Source organism: Vigna umbellata, chromosome 9, assembly GCF_029865625.1.
Source record: "Vigna umbellata cultivar VRB3 chromosome 9, Vumbellata_1.0, whole genome shotgun sequence".
In the NCBI taxonomy this organism is placed as follows: Eukaryota; Viridiplantae; Streptophyta; class Magnoliopsida; order Fabales; family Fabaceae; genus Vigna; species Vigna umbellata.
In genome coordinates this window covers 3803252-3825971 of record NC_142173.1, presented here as the reverse complement: position 1 = coordinate 3825971, position 22720 = coordinate 3803252, and the positions used below count along the sequence as shown (strand labels likewise).

Genomic DNA, 22720 nt, shown 5'->3' with positions numbered 1-22720 from the left:
GTTGGGCGAATTGACTCAAATTGGACTAGGCCAAAAATTTGTACTTGAAGTAACTAACCTGGTTGATAAATGATTTTGTTGATATATTTTTTAATCTTTAGTGATTTCCGCTTATCTACAAAATTATAAACCAAATACTTAATTTTTTTTCAAATTATTAAATAAAACCTTAATTATTTGAAAAGTAATAACTAAAAATACCAATAAAAGATAAAAATAAACAAAATAAAAAACATGATCATGAAAGATAAACAAAAAACAAAACAAAAAACTCAGGTTAACTTATCATAATAACATAAAGGCAAATGACTTCTTAATTGATCATAATCATGCAACAAAAGAAAATTTCATTCATAGCTTCAAAACTCAAAATAGAATGGCATGATTCTTTATATCACTTGAATCCTCAAAACAGTGTAAGAGATAATGACCAGACTATTGAATTAAACATAACTAAAACATATTGAGTGTTTCACTCTACACATAAGTGTTTATCAATTCTTACTCACAATTAGCATTTTATAAAACCACTTCATCAAAATTACCATCATTTAATTTACACAATTAAAATATTTGGTTAGATTAAAAGGCATTTCATAGGATGTAATGAGGTTTGGCTAGAAGAAATACAGTTTTTTAGGAATTCAAAGACACCACAAAGTAGAAAAGAACAATTAAATGTAAATAATTCTAAGGTATCCTTGTATTCTCTATCTATAATTCTCCCAACAAAATTCATATACTTCTCATAAATCAACCTTTTTTTTTCGTTACATGTAAATAATTGGCTTTTCTCTTCTTCTTTTTTCTTTATAATGAGCAAGTGGCTTAAAGAATTTCCCAACAATTATATTTCAAACCCTTAGGTAGGGTATTGATACCCTACCCTAAACTTATTCATTTTCGTACCTGAGTAGCGTGTTTTTACCCTATCCTAAACTAATCTGCTCTCATACCATTACTCAACATTTACCTGTTCTCTTTGACTAGGGTGTGAGACAATATGTTCGTAAAAGGATAAGAGTCGAAGAATCAAACAATTAGGCTAAAAAAGGTTTATAAATTATTAGCACATATATCAGGATTGACTATTTGGTCAAGTAGCTTAAACACAAAAATATGAAACAATTGTCTCTATCCTATTTAACCATTTATGTTACTATATTAACAAGAATTACGCAAAAATCAATTTCATGGCAATAACTACTTTCCTCACAACTCACTACACTTAAACTCACAACACTCAAATATCCTACAATCTGGTCATACTCTCAAACTGAACAAGTACTGACTCAATGCAATCACAACAGACTTATCTCACAATCAATGTATCCAGAAGTTACCCCAACTGTATGAACAATTATAAGACAAGAAAATAAATGCTCAAGCGTATTCTTAAAACAGCTGACCATCAAAATATTCAATTCATATATTTTAAAGACATGATTATAATAAGGTCATAACAATTTGACAATTAAGCAAATCCAGACATAAATTAAAATGGATTAAAACAAAACATAATGTTTATGATACTACTACTACTAACACTAAAAACACCTTGAATCAGTCATGGCTTATCTTTCGGTGCACTACCACCATCTCTTTCTTCAGAACTATTCTCAAGATCATCATGTGGTACTATCCAAGGAATACTAGCCTCAAACATCTCACGAGTGATAGGCTACCTTGGAGGTTATAGATGCAAGTCGTGCATGGTATCCTCCCTTGTAGCTTGTAATGGCATAATTACTTTAAAAGTTTCTAAAAACTTCTCTTTAGTGAGATAGGGAGAAGTAGAGGATAATTGATGTGACTTTGGTTGTGGAATAAATCTTCACTGACATTTTGAAGGCCCAACTTCGCTGGAGGGTTGTTGTTATTGGTGTTATTGAGGTGGCCTATTTGAAGGTTCAACCTTCCCATGCTTGGTTGAGACTTCCATCCTTGAATATAATTCCCGTCATTGCCTTGCCTACCTTGATTTCACATGTAATTTACCTCCTCCCAAGGCTAGCTTTGCATATCATATTGTCCATTAGCATGATCTCCACCACACAACACACAACTTTGTATTGATTGTTGGTGTTGGGCTTGAGTGACATTTTGGAGCTCTTGTTGTAATGTTAAGAGCTTCTTCATAAGAGCTTCCATTTATTGAGTTATTATCTTGTTTTGAGCTAACAACACATGTTGATGTTGTAGCTCCAACACAACCTTTTTCTACATTTGAATTCTCTTGTTCTACACTTTAAAGTCATTGGATGCCATTTTCTTTATCAAGGCCTTAGCCTCCTTAATGTCTTTGACTTGATCATGCCTTCAATTGAGGCATCTAACATCAACATTTTTGTGCTCTCAATACTCCCAAGAAGATGTTGATTTGTGTAGCTTCATCAAATCCATGAATAAGAGTCTTCATAAGTAATCCTTTAATTTGTCTCATGCTTGACTCAATGTTTCATCATAATCTTTGTGGAATGAAGCAATATTTTGTTTCCCCTGATTAACCATTGACTAAGGGAAGAATTTGTGAAACTTTGTGAGAACATTATCCCAAATAATTAAGTTATTCTTAGGGAAATAGTGCAACCACACCTTTATGTTATCTGTCAATGAAAAAGGAAACAAACTCAAACAAATAACTTCATTAGATACCTGGTTAGTGTTAACCGTGTTGGAACTCTTCAAGAATATGGCCAAGTGAGTGTATGGGTTCTCATGAGATAACCCATGGAATTTATTACTCCACAACAGATGAATAAGAGCATACTTCATCTCCATGTTGGTTGCATTCACCACTGGCCTATCAATACTATTAAAATTCAATAGCCTTGTGAATGTTGAATACTCCCCCAAAGTATAATGTTTGTGACCTTCACTAAGCATATCCATCTCTTCTTCTTGATCTAGCGCTTGAAAGTGAGAAAATTTTGAGAAATCACACACATTTTCTATTTCTCTTGATGAGGCTTCATGTTCTTCCTTCAAAAGTCTTAGTCCTATATAGTTATTCCTCTTAATCCTTCTTCTCATGCAACACAAGGAAACACTAAAAGGAATTAGTCAACAGTAATTGTTTATTTATATATAAAAAAATTAATTATACACAATAATTACAAAGAAAAGTATATAAAAGAAATTTTGAACAATTTAAACCAAAATTTGTAAATAAAACACAATTAACCAAACAAAACGTTAATTCCCAACAACGACACAAAAAACTTGTTATTAATATTGGACAAGTGTACCAAATCACACACAATAAAGTGGATAAGTCTAAATATCTTTTTCCTAAGAGACTTGTGTTATTTAGAGAAAACTATGCTTATTTAATGATTTATGATAAAAACTTTAAAATACTAAAAAGTGTTGATTGGTATGACAAAATTCTAAATCTCTAGAAAGCAATAAAATTTACTAAAATAACTATATTGTAGAAACTTCACTTTGGGTTAAATTTCATTTATCAAATCAAAATGAAAACATTAAACAATATACCTATAATTCCTACTCTAACATTCACACCATTATTTAAGAAGCCCTAATTTCTTGTAAACTATAATCTCTTAGATATTTTTACCAAGATCTACATTAAGGATTAAAGTTATATGTTTAGAATAACCAATGATTAAATCTCCATGTCTAGAGTTGAATTGATTAGTTGTTTTATCCTAGTCTAGGTTCTATTATCATGTCTTAGATACTTGATAATGGTTGATTTTACATGTTTTTATATGTATATTTTTGTGAATAAATCAACTCCTTCATAGCTTTTACCTTATTTTGTCCCTAAGTTTAGTGTATTTTCATGTTTTCTTGTGTTTTGGTTAGTGTGTGCTTACCTCTAATATCTATTTAAGTGTGTAAAATAAGGTAATAGAAAGCAATTCTAGTGGAGGAAAACGAGTTGGAACTCAAAGAAGCATGATTGAACAAAAAAAGATAAATTTTAGGTGAATACCAGTATTAAGTGCCACAAAAGTTGCGTTCAATGTTGCAAACACAATGATCAAACGAAACTATTTTGGTGACATCATTCATATAACATTATTCATTATTCACTATTCACTAGTTGGATGAGTTGACTAACTCGCGGGATGAGAAATCATTCTCGTTAAGCAAGTTTATTAGTCCATAAACTTGAAAAAGTGTATTTAATCATGTTTTTGAGAGAGTTTTTAGAATTCTCTTCCTTTCACACTTTATTCTTCACCTAGAGCGACTAGAAGATGCCTTTGGAGGCTGTTTGGGGTATTGGAAAACTTTCCCTTCTCCTCCTTAGACTTTAATCTTCTTTAATGGTGATTTTACCCCTTTTTGAGTTGAGGAGGAAGATGAGTCACGAATTAGAGGTCGTGATGCGAAGGAGAAGCATGATTGCAACATGGAGCAACTAAAAAGAATCGTGAGAAAAGGCATGCATCTCTCTTTGGATTACAATTTCTTCCCTATCTCTCTAATTTTGTAGAACTCTAAGTTCTCCACCATGGAGGGTTATTCCTATTTGTTGAGATTAGTTGTAAAACATGTAATTCTTTTCTATTTTATTTTGTTAATAATATATATTTTTCTAATTCATGTTAGCATTCAATTTCCATGCTTAATGCTTATTGTGCCTTGATTTGGGGTTCTTGATGCATTAGGTAATATGGCTTGTTTATTAATGCATGAGAATGAAATGGATGAACTCTAGTATTAACAAATTATAAATATTATATGTTAAATTTCCTTGCACAACAACTGTTTGATGAAAATACCAAAAAGAGTTTCTTACGTTTTGTGAACTTTAATGTCTAATTGAGTGGTGAAAGAAAAAGTTGTAATGTGTTGTATAAGTCCATTCTTAGAAAACAATATTACTTGCTACACTATGACCAATGCACCTGTCATTTGTTTTGCAGCCAACAATACCTACAAATATGCAATCAATCAATTATCATGCAGTTGAGAACAAGAATAAAACACAAGAGTAATGGAAAAGAAATATATTAAATGATAAAGTGTTAAGATACATTACATTCTCATGAATAAGGTAGTTAGTTACTCTTGTACATTATGACACTAGAAAAGAATAATGATGAATACATCTAGAATGAGTCTCTACTTTCACCCGTTTTAGATCAATTTCCCTACCTCAAAAGGTATACCATTTAACTTTGTTAAACCATCTATTTATAAATTTTCCAAGACGCACAACTCACTAGGTGAATCAAGTAGTTGGTCGAGTTAAACACCACTCACTTGGTGAATTTGGTTGACTTGTTAGACGACCTGAATCAAACTGGTTGAGCCTAAAATTTTTACTTTAAGTAACTAAATCTATTGATAACTAATTTTGTTGATGTATTCTTTAATCTTCAATGATGTCCACTTATCTATCAAATTATAAAATAAACACTTTATTAAAAAAAAATTAATGCCTTAGATAGAAAGGAAGGTTTATAAACCAAATCAATGATTTCCACTGATTTTGTTGATATATTCTTTAATCTTCAGTGATTCCAAATTATTAAGAAAAATAATAATCTAAAATGTAATAAATAAAAATACGAATAAAAGATAAAAATAAACAAAATAAAAAACTTGATAATGCCAATTACAGCTTCCATTTCCAAATCCCTGGCTTGTTTCCATTTTTTGTCAATTAATGCCTTAGATACAAAGGAAGGTACAAATGTAGTGTTTAGGCTTGTGAGAAAGGTTTTATTTGTAGGTGGGAATTTTTCGAAGGATATATAATTTGATAAAGGATAAAAAGGCTTAGTCACGACTCTAGTTCCTTTCCTAAGGGCAATTGAAAGATCTAATTTCTTTGTAATTAGAATATTTACATTCTTTTTAATGAATTCATCACAAGGAAATTCATCATGGTTAGTAAGATTAAAATTTATAACTTCAAATATAGTTATCTCTTGTAATGGTAAGAGTGTAGGTTGCACTCTTGAACATGAGCAAATCCTAGAATAACCTTTTCTATATGGATGGAATTTTGACCCAATTCAACTTTAGGAAGATTTTGATTTACCATTTCTTATCTCTCAATAAGTTCAATTTCAGTAGTACTATTTTCTCTATCAAAAAATAGATTTGGAAATATAAACACTTATACCCTTTCAAGGTGACAAAGTACCCTAAGAAAATACAATTAAGTGCCTCTGGATCAAGTTTACCTTTTTTTTGTTTATGAATATGAATAAAAGAAACACAACTAAATGATTTATATACGAGTAAAAAGAATGGAGTATCTCCATTGGACTTTCTACAGTTTGAATGGCTTCGCCCCAAAATCCTTTTGAAACATTATTTTGAAAGAGGAATACTCTTGTTTGTTCTAAAAGATGTATGATTAAAATTATATTTAACATTATCATACCTAAATTTCTTAATAACCATCCCAAATTAATTTCAAATGAGTGCAAAATTTTTTATAACAATAAAACTAACCTTAGATTATTTTAAGGAGAAAAAGTTATGTTACCTTTGCATAATCATAAATAAAAGTAATAAACCATTTAAATATAAAAATATTTGAAACATTAGAGGGGTACCACATTCAGTATGATCCAGATACAAGTGTAAGCAATTCTTTAATTTTCAATTGAATGAAAAACACACACAGGATCTTGAATTTTCATGATACTCACTATTCTCTCATACACAGTAGAAAATAACTTACCTGGATCCATTGTATAATTCCTTCCTGTCAATGTTCTCCCTTATATTACTCCTCTTTAATGCTTTCTTGATGATATAGAAATTTCGAAGGATGTTTTTCTCTGTCAAAAGTCACAGTTTCCTTTCTTTTCCTGAGAACGTTACTTCTCTCCTTTTCTTTCCAGAAACTTAACGTCAACCACAGTAAAACCTTTTTTCCTCTTTTATGATATTTAATCAACTTTAATAAAATACCAAAATGTCCTTTTTTGAAGTGAGAAGAGAGAGATTAATTTTAATAACTCTAAAATAATCCCTATAACTTTAATACCTTATATTCTAATAATCATCACATTAGAATCTGTACATCAAAGTTATACTTTAAATTACATGAACCAATGTTAAATATTAGTATAATTTAATATTCTCCCACTTGGTTCATGTGATGACTTGAAGATCTAAAACTAAACTTTAAGTGCACACCATTCATTAGAATTATCAAGTCATCATCCTTATATGAATTGAAATGATCGGATCATGGCGGGCAAAAGTCATGAACGACAAGATTCCTTCCATGTATCACATAATCAAACCAACTCAACATAACTTTAATCAATCTTTTAACTTTCATGTCTCTAAAATAGATATAACATGTTACCACAATCAATAATACATGTATATAACTTAATGTGGATAACAATAGAATAAAGAGAAACATAACTTTAATTGAATTCACAAGTGTCATGACAGTACAAGCATATAAATATACATATCTATATAGATATATAACATCATCATGTTAATATTGACTTATCCATACTGCCCATACTTTCAACATGGCCAATAAAAGTTTTGGGCGGTAGTCCTTTAGTTAACGGATCTGCTATCATCAAATCCGTACCAATATGCTCAGTTAACACTCTACGTTTCTACACTTCTTCTTTGACCGGTAAGTATTTCAAATCCATGTGATTAACACCTTTTGAGTACTTCATTTTTAGAGAAGAAGACGACTGCGGAATTATCACAATAAATCTTTATCGGCCTAGCAATACTGTCAATCATGCCAAGCCTCGATACAAAGTTCCGCAACCACAAAGCATGAACCGTGGCCTCAAAGCATGCCACAAATTCAGCCTCCATGGTGGAAGTAGCAATGACTGATTGTTTTTCACTTTTCCAAGAAATTGCTCCTACAGCTAATAGATAAACATACCCAAATGTGGATTTTCTTGAATCCACACATCCAGCATAGTCTGAATCCGAGTAGCCAATCACTTCGAGATGATTTGACTTTCTATAGGTGAGCATGTATTTTTTGGTACCTTGTAAGTACCTAAGAACTTTCTTTGCAGCTTTCCAGTTATCCATTCCGGGATTATTTTGATATCGGCCTAACATTCCAACAGCAAAACTGATATCTGGCCGAGTACAAGTTTCAGCATACATCAAACTCCCAACCACTGATGCATAAGGAATAAACTCCATGGCCTTTTGTTCCAAATCATTCTTGGGACATTGCATTTGACTAAAGTTATCCCCTTTTTGAATTGGAACTACTCTAGGAGAGCATTTTTCCATTCTAAATCTCTCTAACACTTTGTTAATATATCCTTTTTGAGACAAACTTAACAATCCTTGTGATCTATCATGAAATATTTCTATTCCTATCACATAAGATGCCTCATTCATATCTTTCATTTCAAATTTGCTAGAGAGAAACTTCTTTACATCATGTAACATACCAATATCATTAGCAACAAGAAGAATGTCGTCAACATATAGAACCAATATAACAAACTTACTCCCATTGATCTTTATATATATACACCGGTCAACGGTGTTCTCTACAAAACCATATGAAGTTATGGTATCATTAAATTTTAGATACCATTGTCGGGAAGCTTGTTTCAGTCCATATATTGATTTCTTCAATTTACACACTAAATTTTCTTTTCCTGTTATGGTGAAACCTTCTGGTTGATCCATGTAAACTTCCTCTTCTAAGTCACCATTCAGAAAAGCGGTCTTTACATCCATTTGGTGAAGCTCTAAATCATAATGAGCCACCAAAGCCAAAACAATTTTCAAAGAGTCCTTCTTAGAAACAGGAGAGAAGGTCTCTTTGTAGTCAAAGCCATCCTTTTAAGTGAAACCTTTGGCGACTAATCTAGCTTAATACCTTTCAATATTGCTTTTTGACTCATGTTTAGTCTTAAAGACCCATTTACAACCAACTCTTTTTGAACCCTTAGGCAATTCAACTAGATCCCATACTTTATTGGCATCCATTGATTTCAATTCTTCTTTCATAGCATTCAACCAATTCTCTGAATTATTACTTTCCATGGCTTGTGTGAAAGAGACTGGATCCTCATCAATGCTTAAGTCACATTCATGTTAACCACAGTAAACCACATAATCATTCAAAATAGCAGGTCTTTTCTCCCTTATAGACCTTCTTAATGTTGCTTCTTGTGGTTCCTCTATCAATTGCTCATTTATGACTTGCTTATTTGTGACTTGCTCATTGTCAATTGGCTCAACATTTATATGTTCATTTTGTGGGATTGGAACATTAACTTGTTGTCTCTACTTGTTGTGTGACTGTGATACAACAAGAGGGATAACAACTTCAGAAGAAACATTAGATGTAGAAACACTATCAGTATGCTCTTGAATGTCCACTATTTGTGATTCCTCACTCCCACTAAATTGACCATTTTCAATGAATCGAGCATTTCCAGACTCAACTATTATTGTACTATGGTTAGGGCAATAAAATCTATATCCCTTTGATTTTTCAGGATAACTGATTAAGTAACCATTAATGGTTCTTGCATCAAGCTTCTTTTCATGTGGATTATACAACCTTACCTCTGTCGGACAACCTCAAACATGAAGATGTCTCAAATTGGGTTTCCTTCCAGTCCATAGTTCATAAGGAGTTTTAGAAACTGCTTTGCTTGGAACCTTGTTAACCAGATATACAACAGTCCTTAATGAATACATCCACAAAGATAAAGGAATATTACTATGACTTAACATACTCCTAACCATATCCATAAGAGTACGATTCCGCCTTTCTGCTACACCATTTTGTTGTGGTATACCGGACATTGTATACTGTGCTCATATACCCCGAATTTCAAGAAACTTTGCAAATGGACCTGGACATTGTCCACTCTCATCAGTTTTACCACAATATTCACCACCTCTATCAGATCTCACCCCTTTTACTTTTATATCTAATTGCCTTTCCACCTCATTTATGAACACCTCAAGGGCATTCACTGATTGAGATTTTTCATGTAATAGATATATATAACAATAACGTGAGAAATCATCAATAAAGGAGATAAAATATTTTTCACCACTCTAGGATTTAATGTCAAAAGGACTACAAATAGCAGTGTGTATTAACTCAAGAAGTTGACTGCTTCTTGTGGCAGGATATTTTGATATGTGTTTTATTTGTTTACCCTTAATACAATCAATACATACATCCGAGTCATCAAAATCCAATTGAGGTAAAATTTCATTTTTCACTAACCTCAACATCGTTTCTTTGGATATGTGACCCAATCTTTTTTTCCATAAGAAAGCAGAACATTCTTTTCCTGCACCACAATTTCTATCAACAATATGTTCAACATTAAATAGGGATTCAGAAAAATTAACATCAAGATTTAAACGATATAAACCATCCAATAATGTCCTAGAACCTTAATAGTACAAAAGTTTATACAAATGAAAAATACCATTTTCAATCTTAAAGTTAAAACCTAAATAATCCAACTTTGCAACAGAAATTAAATTCCTAGCACAACCAGGAACATAGAGACACTTTTCAAGATTCAGACAATAACTAGTGTCTAGAATTAATTTGTAAGTCCTAATTCCTTCTATTTGTACCTTCATTCTCTTCCCCATATATAAACACTTTTCAGTTCCTTTTATGGGCTGGATTGAAAGGAATCCCTGCATAATATTAGAAACATGAGTGGTAGCTCCAGAATCCAACCACCAGGCATTATTAGGCACTTCAATTATATTTGCTTCAAAACTTACAGAAACATAAAAAGTACCTTTCTTTTCAAACCAAGATTTTCTTTTCGAACAATCTTTCTTGAAGTGACCTACTTTCTTGCAAAAGAAAGATTTCTGGTCCTTCTGGATATTGCCCTTATGCATTTTCATTGGGGCTTTGTCCTTCTTGTTCTTCTTTCCTGATTTGGCTTTACTGAAGTTGGCACCTTCATGAGTTGTGAGATGGATAGAATGATCTTTCATTTTGTTCAATCTCCTTTCCTCTTGTATCAACATGGCTTTGATTTCTTGAAAGTTCCATTTATCCTTAAGAGTGTTATAGTTCACTTGGAATTGGCCAAATTCAGGAGGAAAAGAGTTTATGATAAACTGTACTAGAAAAGACTCATTCACCTCCATTCCCATTGACTTCAATCTTGCTGCTATATTTGCCATTCCAGTTACATGTTCATGTATGGGTTGTGACCAGTCAAACTTTTTGGTAGTCAGCTCACTGATAAGAGTTCCTACAATAGACTTGTCAGTTATGTCTGATTGTGAGTACTCCTTGATCAGTTTCATGAATTCCTTTGCGTTTTCTATTTTAGGCATAAAAGGCTTTACATTCTCTGCCATAGACATGCGTATTAAGTTTAGTGACTGCCTGTTAGACCTATGACAAGCCTCATAAAGAGACTTCTCATCACTTGTACTAGTCTCTGTAATGGCTGCGGACATTTCATCCATCATAATTGTCATGTCCAAGTCTAACACACCCAGTTGGAACTAGATTTGTTCTGACCAATCAGCATAATTGAGCCCATTAAACTTGACCACATTGTTGCTCAAACCTGATAAATTCATGTAAGCTGGAAATAATACACAAGCTCATACATTAATGCTTTGCTAAAATTAATGGATTCAAACAAATTACTACACTAGTCATACATTCAAGTTCACCTTTGGGTGACACTTAAACTGATAGGTAATCATTTAAGTCATTCATTTAAGTTCACCTTTGGGTGATTCATTTAAGTCTATATGTATGCTATCTTTGGATATACAAACATATTTACTAAGTACATGAAATATCACACTTTAATATCATCAATTATAAACAATGGTTCACCTTTGGGTAATCCATAACATCTTTATATCAATGACTAATTACTATATATATATATATATATATATATGGGTTAAATATGTTTTTAGTCCCTAAACTATTGGCCATTTCTGGTTTTCGTCCCTCTTCCAAAGTAAGGTACACTTTAGTCCTCATACTTTTCGAAACTTTGGTTTTAGTCCTCCAAAACTAACACCGTGAAAAATATGCTGACGTGGCTAACGGGACTGACACAGTTTTTTTTTTTTTCAGAGTTTATCAGCTTTTCTTCCTTTCTCTCTCCCTCGTCTCTTCCTTCAATTTCAAAACACAAAAAAGGAAAGCAGCAATGTTGTTTGTTGGGCTGTATCTGGTGGCTTTGGGGGTTGGAGGGATCAAAGGGTCACTGCCAGCACATGGTGGTGAGCAATTTGATGAAACCACCCCGTCTGGTCGGAAGCAGAGATCAACTTTCTTCAACTACTTTGTCTTCTGCCTGTCATGCGGTGCCCTCATTGCAGTTACTTTTGTTGTGTGGATTGAAGACAACAAAGGCTGGCAATGGGGTTTTGCAATTTCTAACATTAGCATTTTTGTATCTATTCCAGTTTTTCTTTCTGGTTCCCCTACTTACAAGAACAAGATCCCTTCTGGAAGTCCACTCACAACCATTTTAAAGGTAAGCGTCAATCTCTAATCATTTTAATTTCTTTACAATACCAATGAAAAAGTTTGTACACTGTTAACTGATAAGAAATTATGGTAATTTCTTGTTTTAATTTGAGCAGGTTCTTTTTGCTGCTGTACTGAATAGCTGCACATACAAAAACTCTAGCAGTGCTGTTGTTAACATGGCTTCTAGCCCTTCTAATCCACACTCGGGAAGAATGGAATCAGAACAAGAAACTGTAAAGGCAAACACAACAAATAAAACCCCAACAGTTTGTGTTTTGAAATTGAAGGAAGAGACGAGGGAGAGAGAAAGGAAGAAAAACTGATAAACTCTGAAAAAAAAAAGAACTGTGTCAGTCCCGTTAGCCACGTCAGCATATTTTTCACGGTGTTAGTTTTGGAGGACTAAAACCAAAGTTTCGAAAAGTATGAGGACTAAAGTGTACCTTACTTTGGAAGAGGGACGAAAACCAGAAATGGCTAATAGTTTAGGGACTAAAAACATATTTAACCCTATATATATATATATATATATATATATATATATATATATATATATATATTCATAATCTAACATCCTTTATATTATGAATAATTTTCACAATAACATGAGCAATTTAAAAGAACAGCGGAATTGCTAAACCTTTTAATTTTGATTAGAATTATAACTCATCTGAAATTCAACTTAATTGAATTTCCTTCATCCAAGATTAATAAACAATTACATATAATTCATAAAACAAAAATTATACCATACATGTCAAAAGTTAAAAGCATTTGAAACCTTCAAACTTTTAATTCACATTTAATTTCCATTCAATTCAATGCACAACAATGTTAAAAATTTAACATAAGCACAATAATAAAATACTTTACTGTGTGAGAACAGTACCGCAACAAAGTTGCTTTATGGTAACAACCAAATTAAAAGATTTATATGCGGCTTCAGGGTTAAATTCAAGGGATTGAATTTTCTTTCATGCAGGATTTAATTTGGTTACTGCGCACGAGATATCAATTTTGGCATAAAACAACTTTAATGAACTTTAATGTTATGCAGAGATCAAAGTCACATTAATGTGATAATCAAATAATAAAAGAAAAATAACTTGCTGCTTCCAGATGAATGAAATTCACGTTATAGTGAATTCAAAAAGCAATCATGCAACAGAAAAAAAATTTGCTTTACTGTGACGTACGCAACAATCAAAATTTAAAAAATTTGCAGCTTTGAGATTCACATTCTAATTTTCTTTCATGCCAATAAAATAATTAAACATCTGAAAAATAAAATCCGTAAATTTCATAATTCAAAAATTAGGGTTTTAAAAATTCAGAAAATTACCATTCATGGAGAATCATAAAACTCAAAACCTGGCTCTGATACCACTTGTAAGCAATTCTTTAATTTTTAATTGAATGAAAAACACACATAGGATCTTGAATTTTCATGATACTCACTATTCTCCCTGGATCCATGGTATAATTCCTTCCTGTCAATGTTCTCCCTTCTCTTACTCCTCTTTAATGCTTTCTTGATGATATAGAAATTTCAAAGGACGTTTTTCTCTGTCAAAGTCACAGTTTCCTTTCTTTTCCTGAGAACGTTACTTCTCTCCTCTTCTTTCCAGAAACTTAACGTCAACCACAGAAAAACTTTTTTCCCTCTTTTATGATATTTAATCAACTTTAATAAAATACCAAAATGTCCTTTTTTGAAATGAGAAGAGAGGTATTAATTTTAATAACTCTAAAATAATCCCTATAACTTTAATACCTTATATTATAATAATCATCACATTAGAATCTGTACATCAAAGTTATACTTTAAATTACATGAACCAATGTTAAATATTAATATAATTTAACAACAAAAACTTATTTTATTGCAAGCATAAGGAAATGAAACATTTTTATGTTTTTCCACTTCATAGACCTCACAATGAAGATAATGCATATTCAAATTCAAATGCTTAAACAAAGAAGGAAGCAAAATTTTTATAACACAAAACGAGGGATGTGCAAGACGACAATGATAAAACTAATTTTTTTTCCTGGTTGTGTATTGAGGGCTTAACCATCAAAGAGTGACTTATAATATGTTGGTTCAAAACTCTCAAATAGTAAATGTCATTCCACTCTCTATCTTTTCCAATCATCCTTCTCGATTTCCTTTTTTACAATATATAAGAATTATTCTAAAAAATGACATTACAAGAGAGGTCATTGCTAAGTTTTTGAATGAATATAAAATTTATGGACAATTTAGGAACATGTAGAACATTTTCCCATAGTAGAGTTAGGTTTACTTGTGTTAGAACAAAGATGTCTTATATCTCAACCAAGAGGGGGTGAATTGGATTTTGCTTTAAAACTTGATCTTTTCAAAAGCTTTGCAAAATCTCTAGTTTTCTTCAAATCATAATGATGAATCAACAATAAAATAGAAAGGATAGAGAAAGAATAACACAAGAAATTTATACTGGTTCGGCCAAGCCTACATCTAGTCTTTTTTCAACAACCTTAGTTGAAGGGATTCCACTATAATGATAGAGTTTACAAGAATACATAGATATCCCTTCTCAATGTACTTCTCCCTACACTCAAAATCACTATAGCAAAACAAGAGGTGAACACCCTCACTGTTACCAAACAAAGAACAATCACAACTCTCACAAAGAACACTCACAACTCTCTCCCCTGGCACACCAGCATAGGAACACAATACATATATTGTATAAGAAGAATATGATCTTCAAAACACACCCTACCAGTGTAGATTAAGTTAGAACTGTTTTAACCCACTTTCCTTATTGAATCTTGATGTGTAAGAAACCCCAATTTGATCCTTGATTCTTTAAGACACTTCTTGGATGCTCCTGTAATCAAAACTCAATGAAACAATTAGTTATGAAATTGATTTCTATTAAATTGTTTTGAAATAGAGCACATGACGTGTATTTATAGAATTTTATGAATCTTGATGCATTATAATCGATTAAGATATTTGTGTAATCTGTAACACCCAAATGATTTAAGGGTATTACTAGTAGTAAAAACTAAATTAATTTAATATCTTATATAAACAACCAAACTTTATTTCAATTCAACCAAAGGACAACGGTTCCAAACTTACAAACTTTAAACAATATAGTCTTCACCACTTAACATAAATTCGAAATTAAACTTACAAATCTTACACAACATATTTTTCCAATACAAAATTATTCTTTTTACAAAAATCCCTGAAAGTTTTTCCCAACATGTCTCTCATCATCTCTAAGCTTTTTCAACCGCATCTGCAACATTATCTGCTCACGTATAACATGAGTTATACGAGCATAGCACAAACAAATAAGAGTAACCTAACCATAACATACAATCATTAAACTTATTTATAATATATAATTTAATCATGTATTAAAACAATTACCCCAATGTCATTAATTCATTTTTCCTTAACTTCTTCAAAATCATCCTTCTCATTTTCATAAACCTTACAAGTATACTATGCTTAATCACGAAGCCTTATGATCAGACCGCTCTCTGCCTGCTTCCTTAAGCTTTACTCGTATACTATGTTTTACTTTCCGAAGCCTTATGGTCAGACCTCTCTGCCTGCTTCTATAAGACTTATGTGTTACTCTTCTCATATCAAGGTGTCATGGTATCAACCAAATATACTACTCCCAGTAGTAAACATCATTTCATAATTAATAATTTATTATATTCACCCCAACATTTCCTAACATCAACAAATCATATCTTCTCATCCACCTAACTTAATCATGTTCGTTCTCTAATCATAAATTGATAAGAACCCATTTTCGTATCAATATCCAAAAAAAAAATTAACATATTGCAATATATCATACTCTTCTTATAATCTCATCTTTTCCGTAACTAGTACAAACTCAACATAATTTCACCAATCAAAGGTTATAGATCGACCAAATTTTTTATTTTTTTTTATTTTTATGACGTTACATAAAAAATTTTCTTAGTACAAGTTTCACATTCAGGATCTAAACTAATAAATTGAATCATAGTTTACTATAATCTTGGATAAAAATTTCAGTTTGATCTAACCATTAATAAAGTTGAAATTTGAAATTTTGCATCCATAATTCAGGAACATAAAATTGAGATCTTAATAAACACCACTTAGTTTTTTAAAAAAATGGAACAGTCAAAATACATCAACATGTCTTAGCAACTACATATCTAAATTTTAGGTTAATCTAACAGTTAACTAGGTAGAGAAATAGATTTATACAATTCGAAAACATTATTCAATTGGGTTGTCGACTTTATCAAAATTTCAGAATTAATTCCTCCAAGTACAAACATCTAGTTACAAATCCGAGTGGTCAAAATATAGTAATATATTTCTGGAATCATTTATTAAAATTTCCAACTTAATCTATTGGCAAAAGAAGGGGAATTTAGATTTTTCTAATATAAGTTAGAGATAGTAATAAAGTGATGGTCATTCTACCCAAAATTATAATATTATCTCCTCTAATATTCTCAAATTAAAGATCCTGACAGTCAAAGTTAATTTCTATGTCTTATAAACTATATATTAAATTTCCAGATTGATCTAATGGTAGACTAAGTTAGCAATTAGAGTTTTACCAAGATAGCTTCGAAAAATGGAAAAACATGATCAAAATTTATAACTTCACAATTTGATTGAATATTTACTCCAACAATTTTATAGTTTACTTATTCAACATAATAAAATGTATTCATCACATATTCCATACAAAATGAATATATCACAAAATAAATTAACAATAATAAAATATCACGATATAAACGTTCTAGGAAACTAAGAAGTTGAATCTAGCATAGCCGGTTAGACATCTTCTTATCCTTCCAGAAAAATGCAAGAGAAAAAGAAACACAATAAAAGTTTTGGGGAAACTAGAAGTCGAATATGACAAAGCCGATTAGACAACTTCTTATCCTTCTAGAAAAATTCAAGAGAAAAAGAAACACAATAAAAGTTCTGGGGAAACGAGAAGTTGAATCTCGCAAAGTCGGTTAGACAACTTCTTATCCTTCTAGAAAATGCAAGAGAAAAAGAAACACAATAAAAGTTCTGGGGAAGCAAGAAGTTGAATCTGGCAAAGCCGGTTAGACAACTTCTTATCCTTCCAGAAAATGTAAGAGAAAAAGAAAGCAATTAAAGTTCTAGGGAAACAAGAAGTTGAATCTGGCAAAGCCTGTTAGACAACTTCTTATCCTTCCAAAAAAATGTAAGAGAAAAAGAAACACAATGAAAGTTATGGGGAAACAAGAAGTTGAATCTAGCAAAGTCGGTTACACAACTTCTTATCCTTCTAGAAACATGCAATAGAAGCATAATATCATTTTAAATCCATAAAGGGAATCAAAATTCTAAAAAGATTCAAGATTTCAGATCATACAAAAAAAACAAGACTTAAGGTTAGCTCCCCTTACCTGATTCTCGCTCCTTCCTGGATGAAGAACACCTCTTTAGAAGCTCTTGCTACCTTTTCTACAACTCAGATTCTAGTCACAACTAATATCTCCTTATTTTTGACAAAAGTCTGTCTCAATTTCACTCTCCTTCCCCCAAAACTTCATTTCTCACCCCTATTTATAGTTGAAGTTAGGGTTACTGTAGCAATACTCTAGCAGTATTGTAGTTGTACTACATTTTATTGTAGCAGTAATGTAGTTGTACTATAATTCACTATAGCACTATTATAGCTTGTACTACATTTTTCCTATAGCAGTACTGTAGCAACAAATGATTCACGAGTTATCCTTACTGTAGCACTATACATATTTCACTGTAGCACTATACGTATTTTACTGTAGCATTATACATAAAATTATTTTTATTTATTTCAAAAAATATAGTATCTTAATTACAACTATTTTCAGGGATTTTACAATCTCCCCAATAACAAAAATTTTCGCCCTCGAAAATTAGCTATTTTAACAAAAGATATATGGATATTCCTTTATCATAAATTCCTCTAATTCCCAAGTCATTTCCTGTGTGTCTTTATTCCAAAGTACCTTTACCGTGCGAATATCCTTTCCTGTTAGCTTTTTCATTTGAACATCTAGTATTCGTACTAGTCCAACCTCCATTGTTAAGTTCTCCTTGACCTAAATTTCATCAACTTCCAACACATGCTTTGAATCTGGAATATACTTCCTCAGTTGGGATACATGAAAAACGTTATGCAAATTTGCCAATCGAGGCGGTAATGCTATTTCATAAGCCACTGACCTAATCTTTTTGAGAATCTGATAAGGGCCAAGAAATTTTGGTGTCAGCTTCCTCATCTTGATAGCTCTCCCGACTCCTGTAGTTGGTGTTACTCGTAAGAATACATGATCTCCTACCTCAAATTCTAACGGTCTTCTCCTTTTATTGGCATATGACTTTTGTCTACTTTGAGTTGCTTTCATCCAATCTTGGATTAATTTTATCCTTTCTGTGGTGCATTGTAATAACTCTGGTCCTACTATTAGTGATTCCCCATCTTTAACCCAACATAACGGTTTTCTACATCTTCTTCCATATAAAGCTTCATATGGCACCATACCAATACTGGAATGATAACTGTTGTTGTAAGTAAATTCTACTAATGGCAGTATCTCATTCCAACTTTCGAGATGATCCAATACACAAAATCTTAGCAAATCCTCCAAAGACTGAATAGTTCTTTCTGTTTGACCGTCAGTTTGAGGGTGATAAGTTGAACTCATCCTCAACTGTGTTCCCAGATCATTTTGTACCGTCTGCCAAAACCTTGAAGTAAACCTTGGATCTCTGTCTGACACAATGCTTGTAGGTATACCATGCAACCTCACTACTTTCCCAATGTATAACTCCATCATCTTTTCTAGTGACATATGTTGATTAATGGATAAAAAGTGAGCACTCTTGGTTAGTCTATCAACGATAACCTAGATAGAATCGTGACCTTTTGATGATTTTGGTAAATGTGTTACAAAGTCCATCGAGATATTGTCCCACTTCCATTGAGGAATGTCTAATTGTCGTAACATCCCTCCTGGTTTTTTATGCTCCACTTTTGCGTTTTGACACACCAAGCAGGCTGCTACAAACTCTGCCACATCTCTGTTCATACCATTCCACCAAAATGACTCCTTCAGGTCCTTATACATCTTAGTCATACCTGGATGTCTTCTAAGACGACTTTTATGACCTTCTTCCAAAATTAAACGTTTCAACTCAGTCTTTGCAGGTATACACAACCTGTTCTTAAATCGAAGAATGCCATCTTTAGTTAGAACGAACTCCCTGGCTTGATCGGTGCCCAATAGCCTGATCTTTTGCTGCAACTCTTGATCCATTGACTGCTCAACCTTCACTTGCTCTATGAAGTCACTAGTGATTGCCAAATGACCATACCTTGGGATATAAGGTCTCCCATTTCTAACAGATTCAATTTTAGTTCTAATGGCTTTATCTCACTGTTTAACATTAGGAGCACTAATAGGTTCTATAAAGCTAGTTGAATCATTATCAACTAGATAAGCATAAAAATCATTACCAAAGGATGTTTCCTTCCTTTGTCTTTTACTTCTTCTTAAATCCTCATACAAATTATTATTATCATCTACAGGTTGAGATGTCTCACTAACCTTTAAAGGAAAAACATGTTCAAAAAATTCAGCATTTTTTTGTCTCCATTATAATGTTACTTTCAATCACATCACTTTTAAGAAATAGAAACCTATAGTCATCACAATGTTCTGCTTAGCCTAAGAATATGCAATAAGAGGTTTTAAAAGCATATTTTCCTTTCCTTAGGACTTGGTAACATTACCTTAGCTAGGCACCCCCACACTCTTATATATTTAAGTTTAGGTTGATAACCTCTCTACAACTAATAGGGAGTTTTACCAGTTTTCCTATGATGTATTCTATTTTGTAAAAAACATGTAGTGAGCAAGGATTCTCCTCAAAGGTTATTAGGTGAACCATAACTAATAAGCGTAACATTTATCATCTCCTTAAGAGTTCTATTCTTTCTCTCAGCTACTCCATTAGACTTAGGTGAATATGATGGGGTCACTTCCTGGATAATACCTTCTTTACCACAAAAGTCATTAAGCAATACATATTCACCACCTCTATCTGATTTAATCCTCTTAATTTTCTTATTTAATTGATTTTCTATTTTGCTTTATAGGTTAGAAACACATCAAAGACTTCATCTTTATGTTTGATTGGTGTATTTAGAATAATTATCTATAAAAGTTACAAAATAATTTTTACCTCCTCTAAACATGGTTTGTTTTAAATCAGCTAGATCAGTATGAATTAACTCTAACAATTCAATTTGATGTTCTATAGGATAACATGTTTTCTTTGTCAATTCTACACATATCTCATTTACTACTCTATTTATCATGCATATTAATTAATCATATTCACTCTAATTTCAAAACATATAAGGAATTCACATGTTCTAATCTAGCATGCCATATATCATACAAGTCAACAATATAAGCAGAAGAACTTGGTTCACTAATAATTTCAGAAACATTTAGTATCAAGAGTCCTTGATCACAATATCCTTTTCCCACAAAAACATTATGTTTTGTTATAACAATCTTGTCATATTTGAATGACACTTTAACTCCCACTTTTCCCAAAAGTGCAACAAAGATTAAATTAACTCTAATAGAGAGCACATGCAGAACATCACTCAAGGCCAGAGTCTTCTCATATGTGATTTTAAGAATAACCTTTCATTTTCCTAGGACAAGAGTTGTTTGGAATCAGCGAAGTACACATGTTCTTCTCCATCTCTTACACTAGTGTAAGAGGTAAAAAGACTTTTGTTTGCACAAATATGTCTGGTTGTCCCAAAGTCTACCACCCACTTGCTCATATTGGTCATCAGATTTACTTGAGAAATGACTGCAACAATAGTGTCATATCCTTCGGCTATATTCGCCCTAGGAGGATTATCGTTTCTTACTCTATACCTACATTGTGTTGCATGATGGCCTAACTTTTCACATACAAAGTAATGTCCTTTCTTTTTAAAGGTGAAGTTAGATCCATTGGGACTAGATTTTTGAAAATTATTTTTCCTTTTGTGATCAGGTTTTTGTTCGTACCTTTTAGGAGGAGGTTTTTCTTGAGCAAATGCCTAAAAGGGTAGACACTTGTTCTTGCCAACGCTAAAAGTTTTGTCTAGAGAAGACCTTGACTTTTGATACGTCTAGAAGCGGGTTGTTGATGTCAACCATAAGTCCTTAAGATTGTTGTACAAAAGTTGACAAAATCATGAACAAAATTTTCCGAGGCGTGTAAATCACTATCCTTAAGGACTTTTCCACGCTATATTGTGGAAGTCCCTCAAGATACAATAGGAACTTCTCAGAAATTTTTGAGGATCTCAAAACTAGCAAGAAACTCTAAAGAGAGTAAAAGAATAAACTCAAGATATAAAGAGGATAAGAAGAGAAAGGAAGAAAAACTAAGAAGATAGCTTGAGGAATAAAGTTTCCTTTTGAGAAGAGAAGATAATGCTTCATTTGGTGTGTTTTTTGGAATGCAAGAAATGCTCTATTTATAGAGCATAAACTTGGTCAAAAATTGTTGTCATAATAATGAATAATAAAAACTGGCCATTAACACTTATAAACTTTAATAAGAGAAAAAAATTGTATACTTATGAACGTTAATGAAAAAATAAAAATTGTTAGTCAATGTTTAAAATTAATGTTTCTTTTGCAATTATTATTATTTTATAACATCATATTACATGAAAAACATGAAGTTAATCCTAACCTTTGATATAGGTCTATGTTTGAATTTTATATTTAAATTCCCTTTTTTTTCTTTGATAATTCTCCACTAAATTAGGATACATGGATCTAGAATATGAATTTAGAGTTGCTTTCGTGCCTTCTATTCTAAAGAGGTTTTAGTGCCCATCTTACTAGCTTCATAAAGAGAGGTAATATACACATCATTTATTTATCTTAGTTATTAATAATTACAAGGACTTAATAACAATTTGAAAAAGCTTTCGTTGATATCTTATTGGAGAATAAATCATAGTTAGTTTGACAAGGTTCTTAAACAGTCCTTGAGCCTTTCACAAAATCATTCATAGGTATTGCGTGCCTTCCTTGTATTTTAGATTGGGGAGTGCCAAATTGTATGACTATCTATAGATTGGACTATCAATCTTAGTAAGATATTTGAACAAATTACCATTAGGA

At 31.9% G+C, this 22720-nt stretch overlaps 1 protein-coding gene across 1 annotated transcript; it reads right to left on the bottom strand.

The window, feature by feature from the left end:
• Nucleotides 1-7626: 7626 nt before the first annotated feature.
• On the bottom strand, nt 7627-11442 carry LOC148192339 (uncharacterized). Its single transcript, XM_088099168.1, has 7 exons — nt 10416-11442; nt 10159-10274; nt 9712-9780; nt 9553-9627; nt 9251-9447; nt 8893-9037; nt 7627-8796 (listed from the first exon to the last, which is right to left on the bottom strand). The coding sequence occupies exons 1-7, from the start codon at nt 11440-11442 to the stop codon at nt 7627-7629; spliced, it is 2799 nt and encodes a 932-aa protein (XP_087955294.1).
• Nucleotides 11443-22720: the final 11278 nt, after the last annotated feature.

Excerpts from the sequence above, each read along its gene's own strand:
- LOC148192339 (XM_088099168.1), bottom strand. The coding sequence starts at position 11,442 with ATGACAATTATGATGGATGAAATGTCCGCAGCCATTACAGAGACTAGT. Across the intron at positions 9,628-9,711 it reads ATCGTACTCTTATGGATATG|GTTCCAAGCAAAGCAGTTTC; the intron begins GTTAGGAGTATG and ends CTGGTTAACAAG. Across the intron at positions 8,797-8,892 it reads TGCCTAAGGGTTCAAAAAGA|GATGGCTTTGACTACAAAGA; the intron begins GTTGGTTGTAAA and ends TTCACTTAAAAG.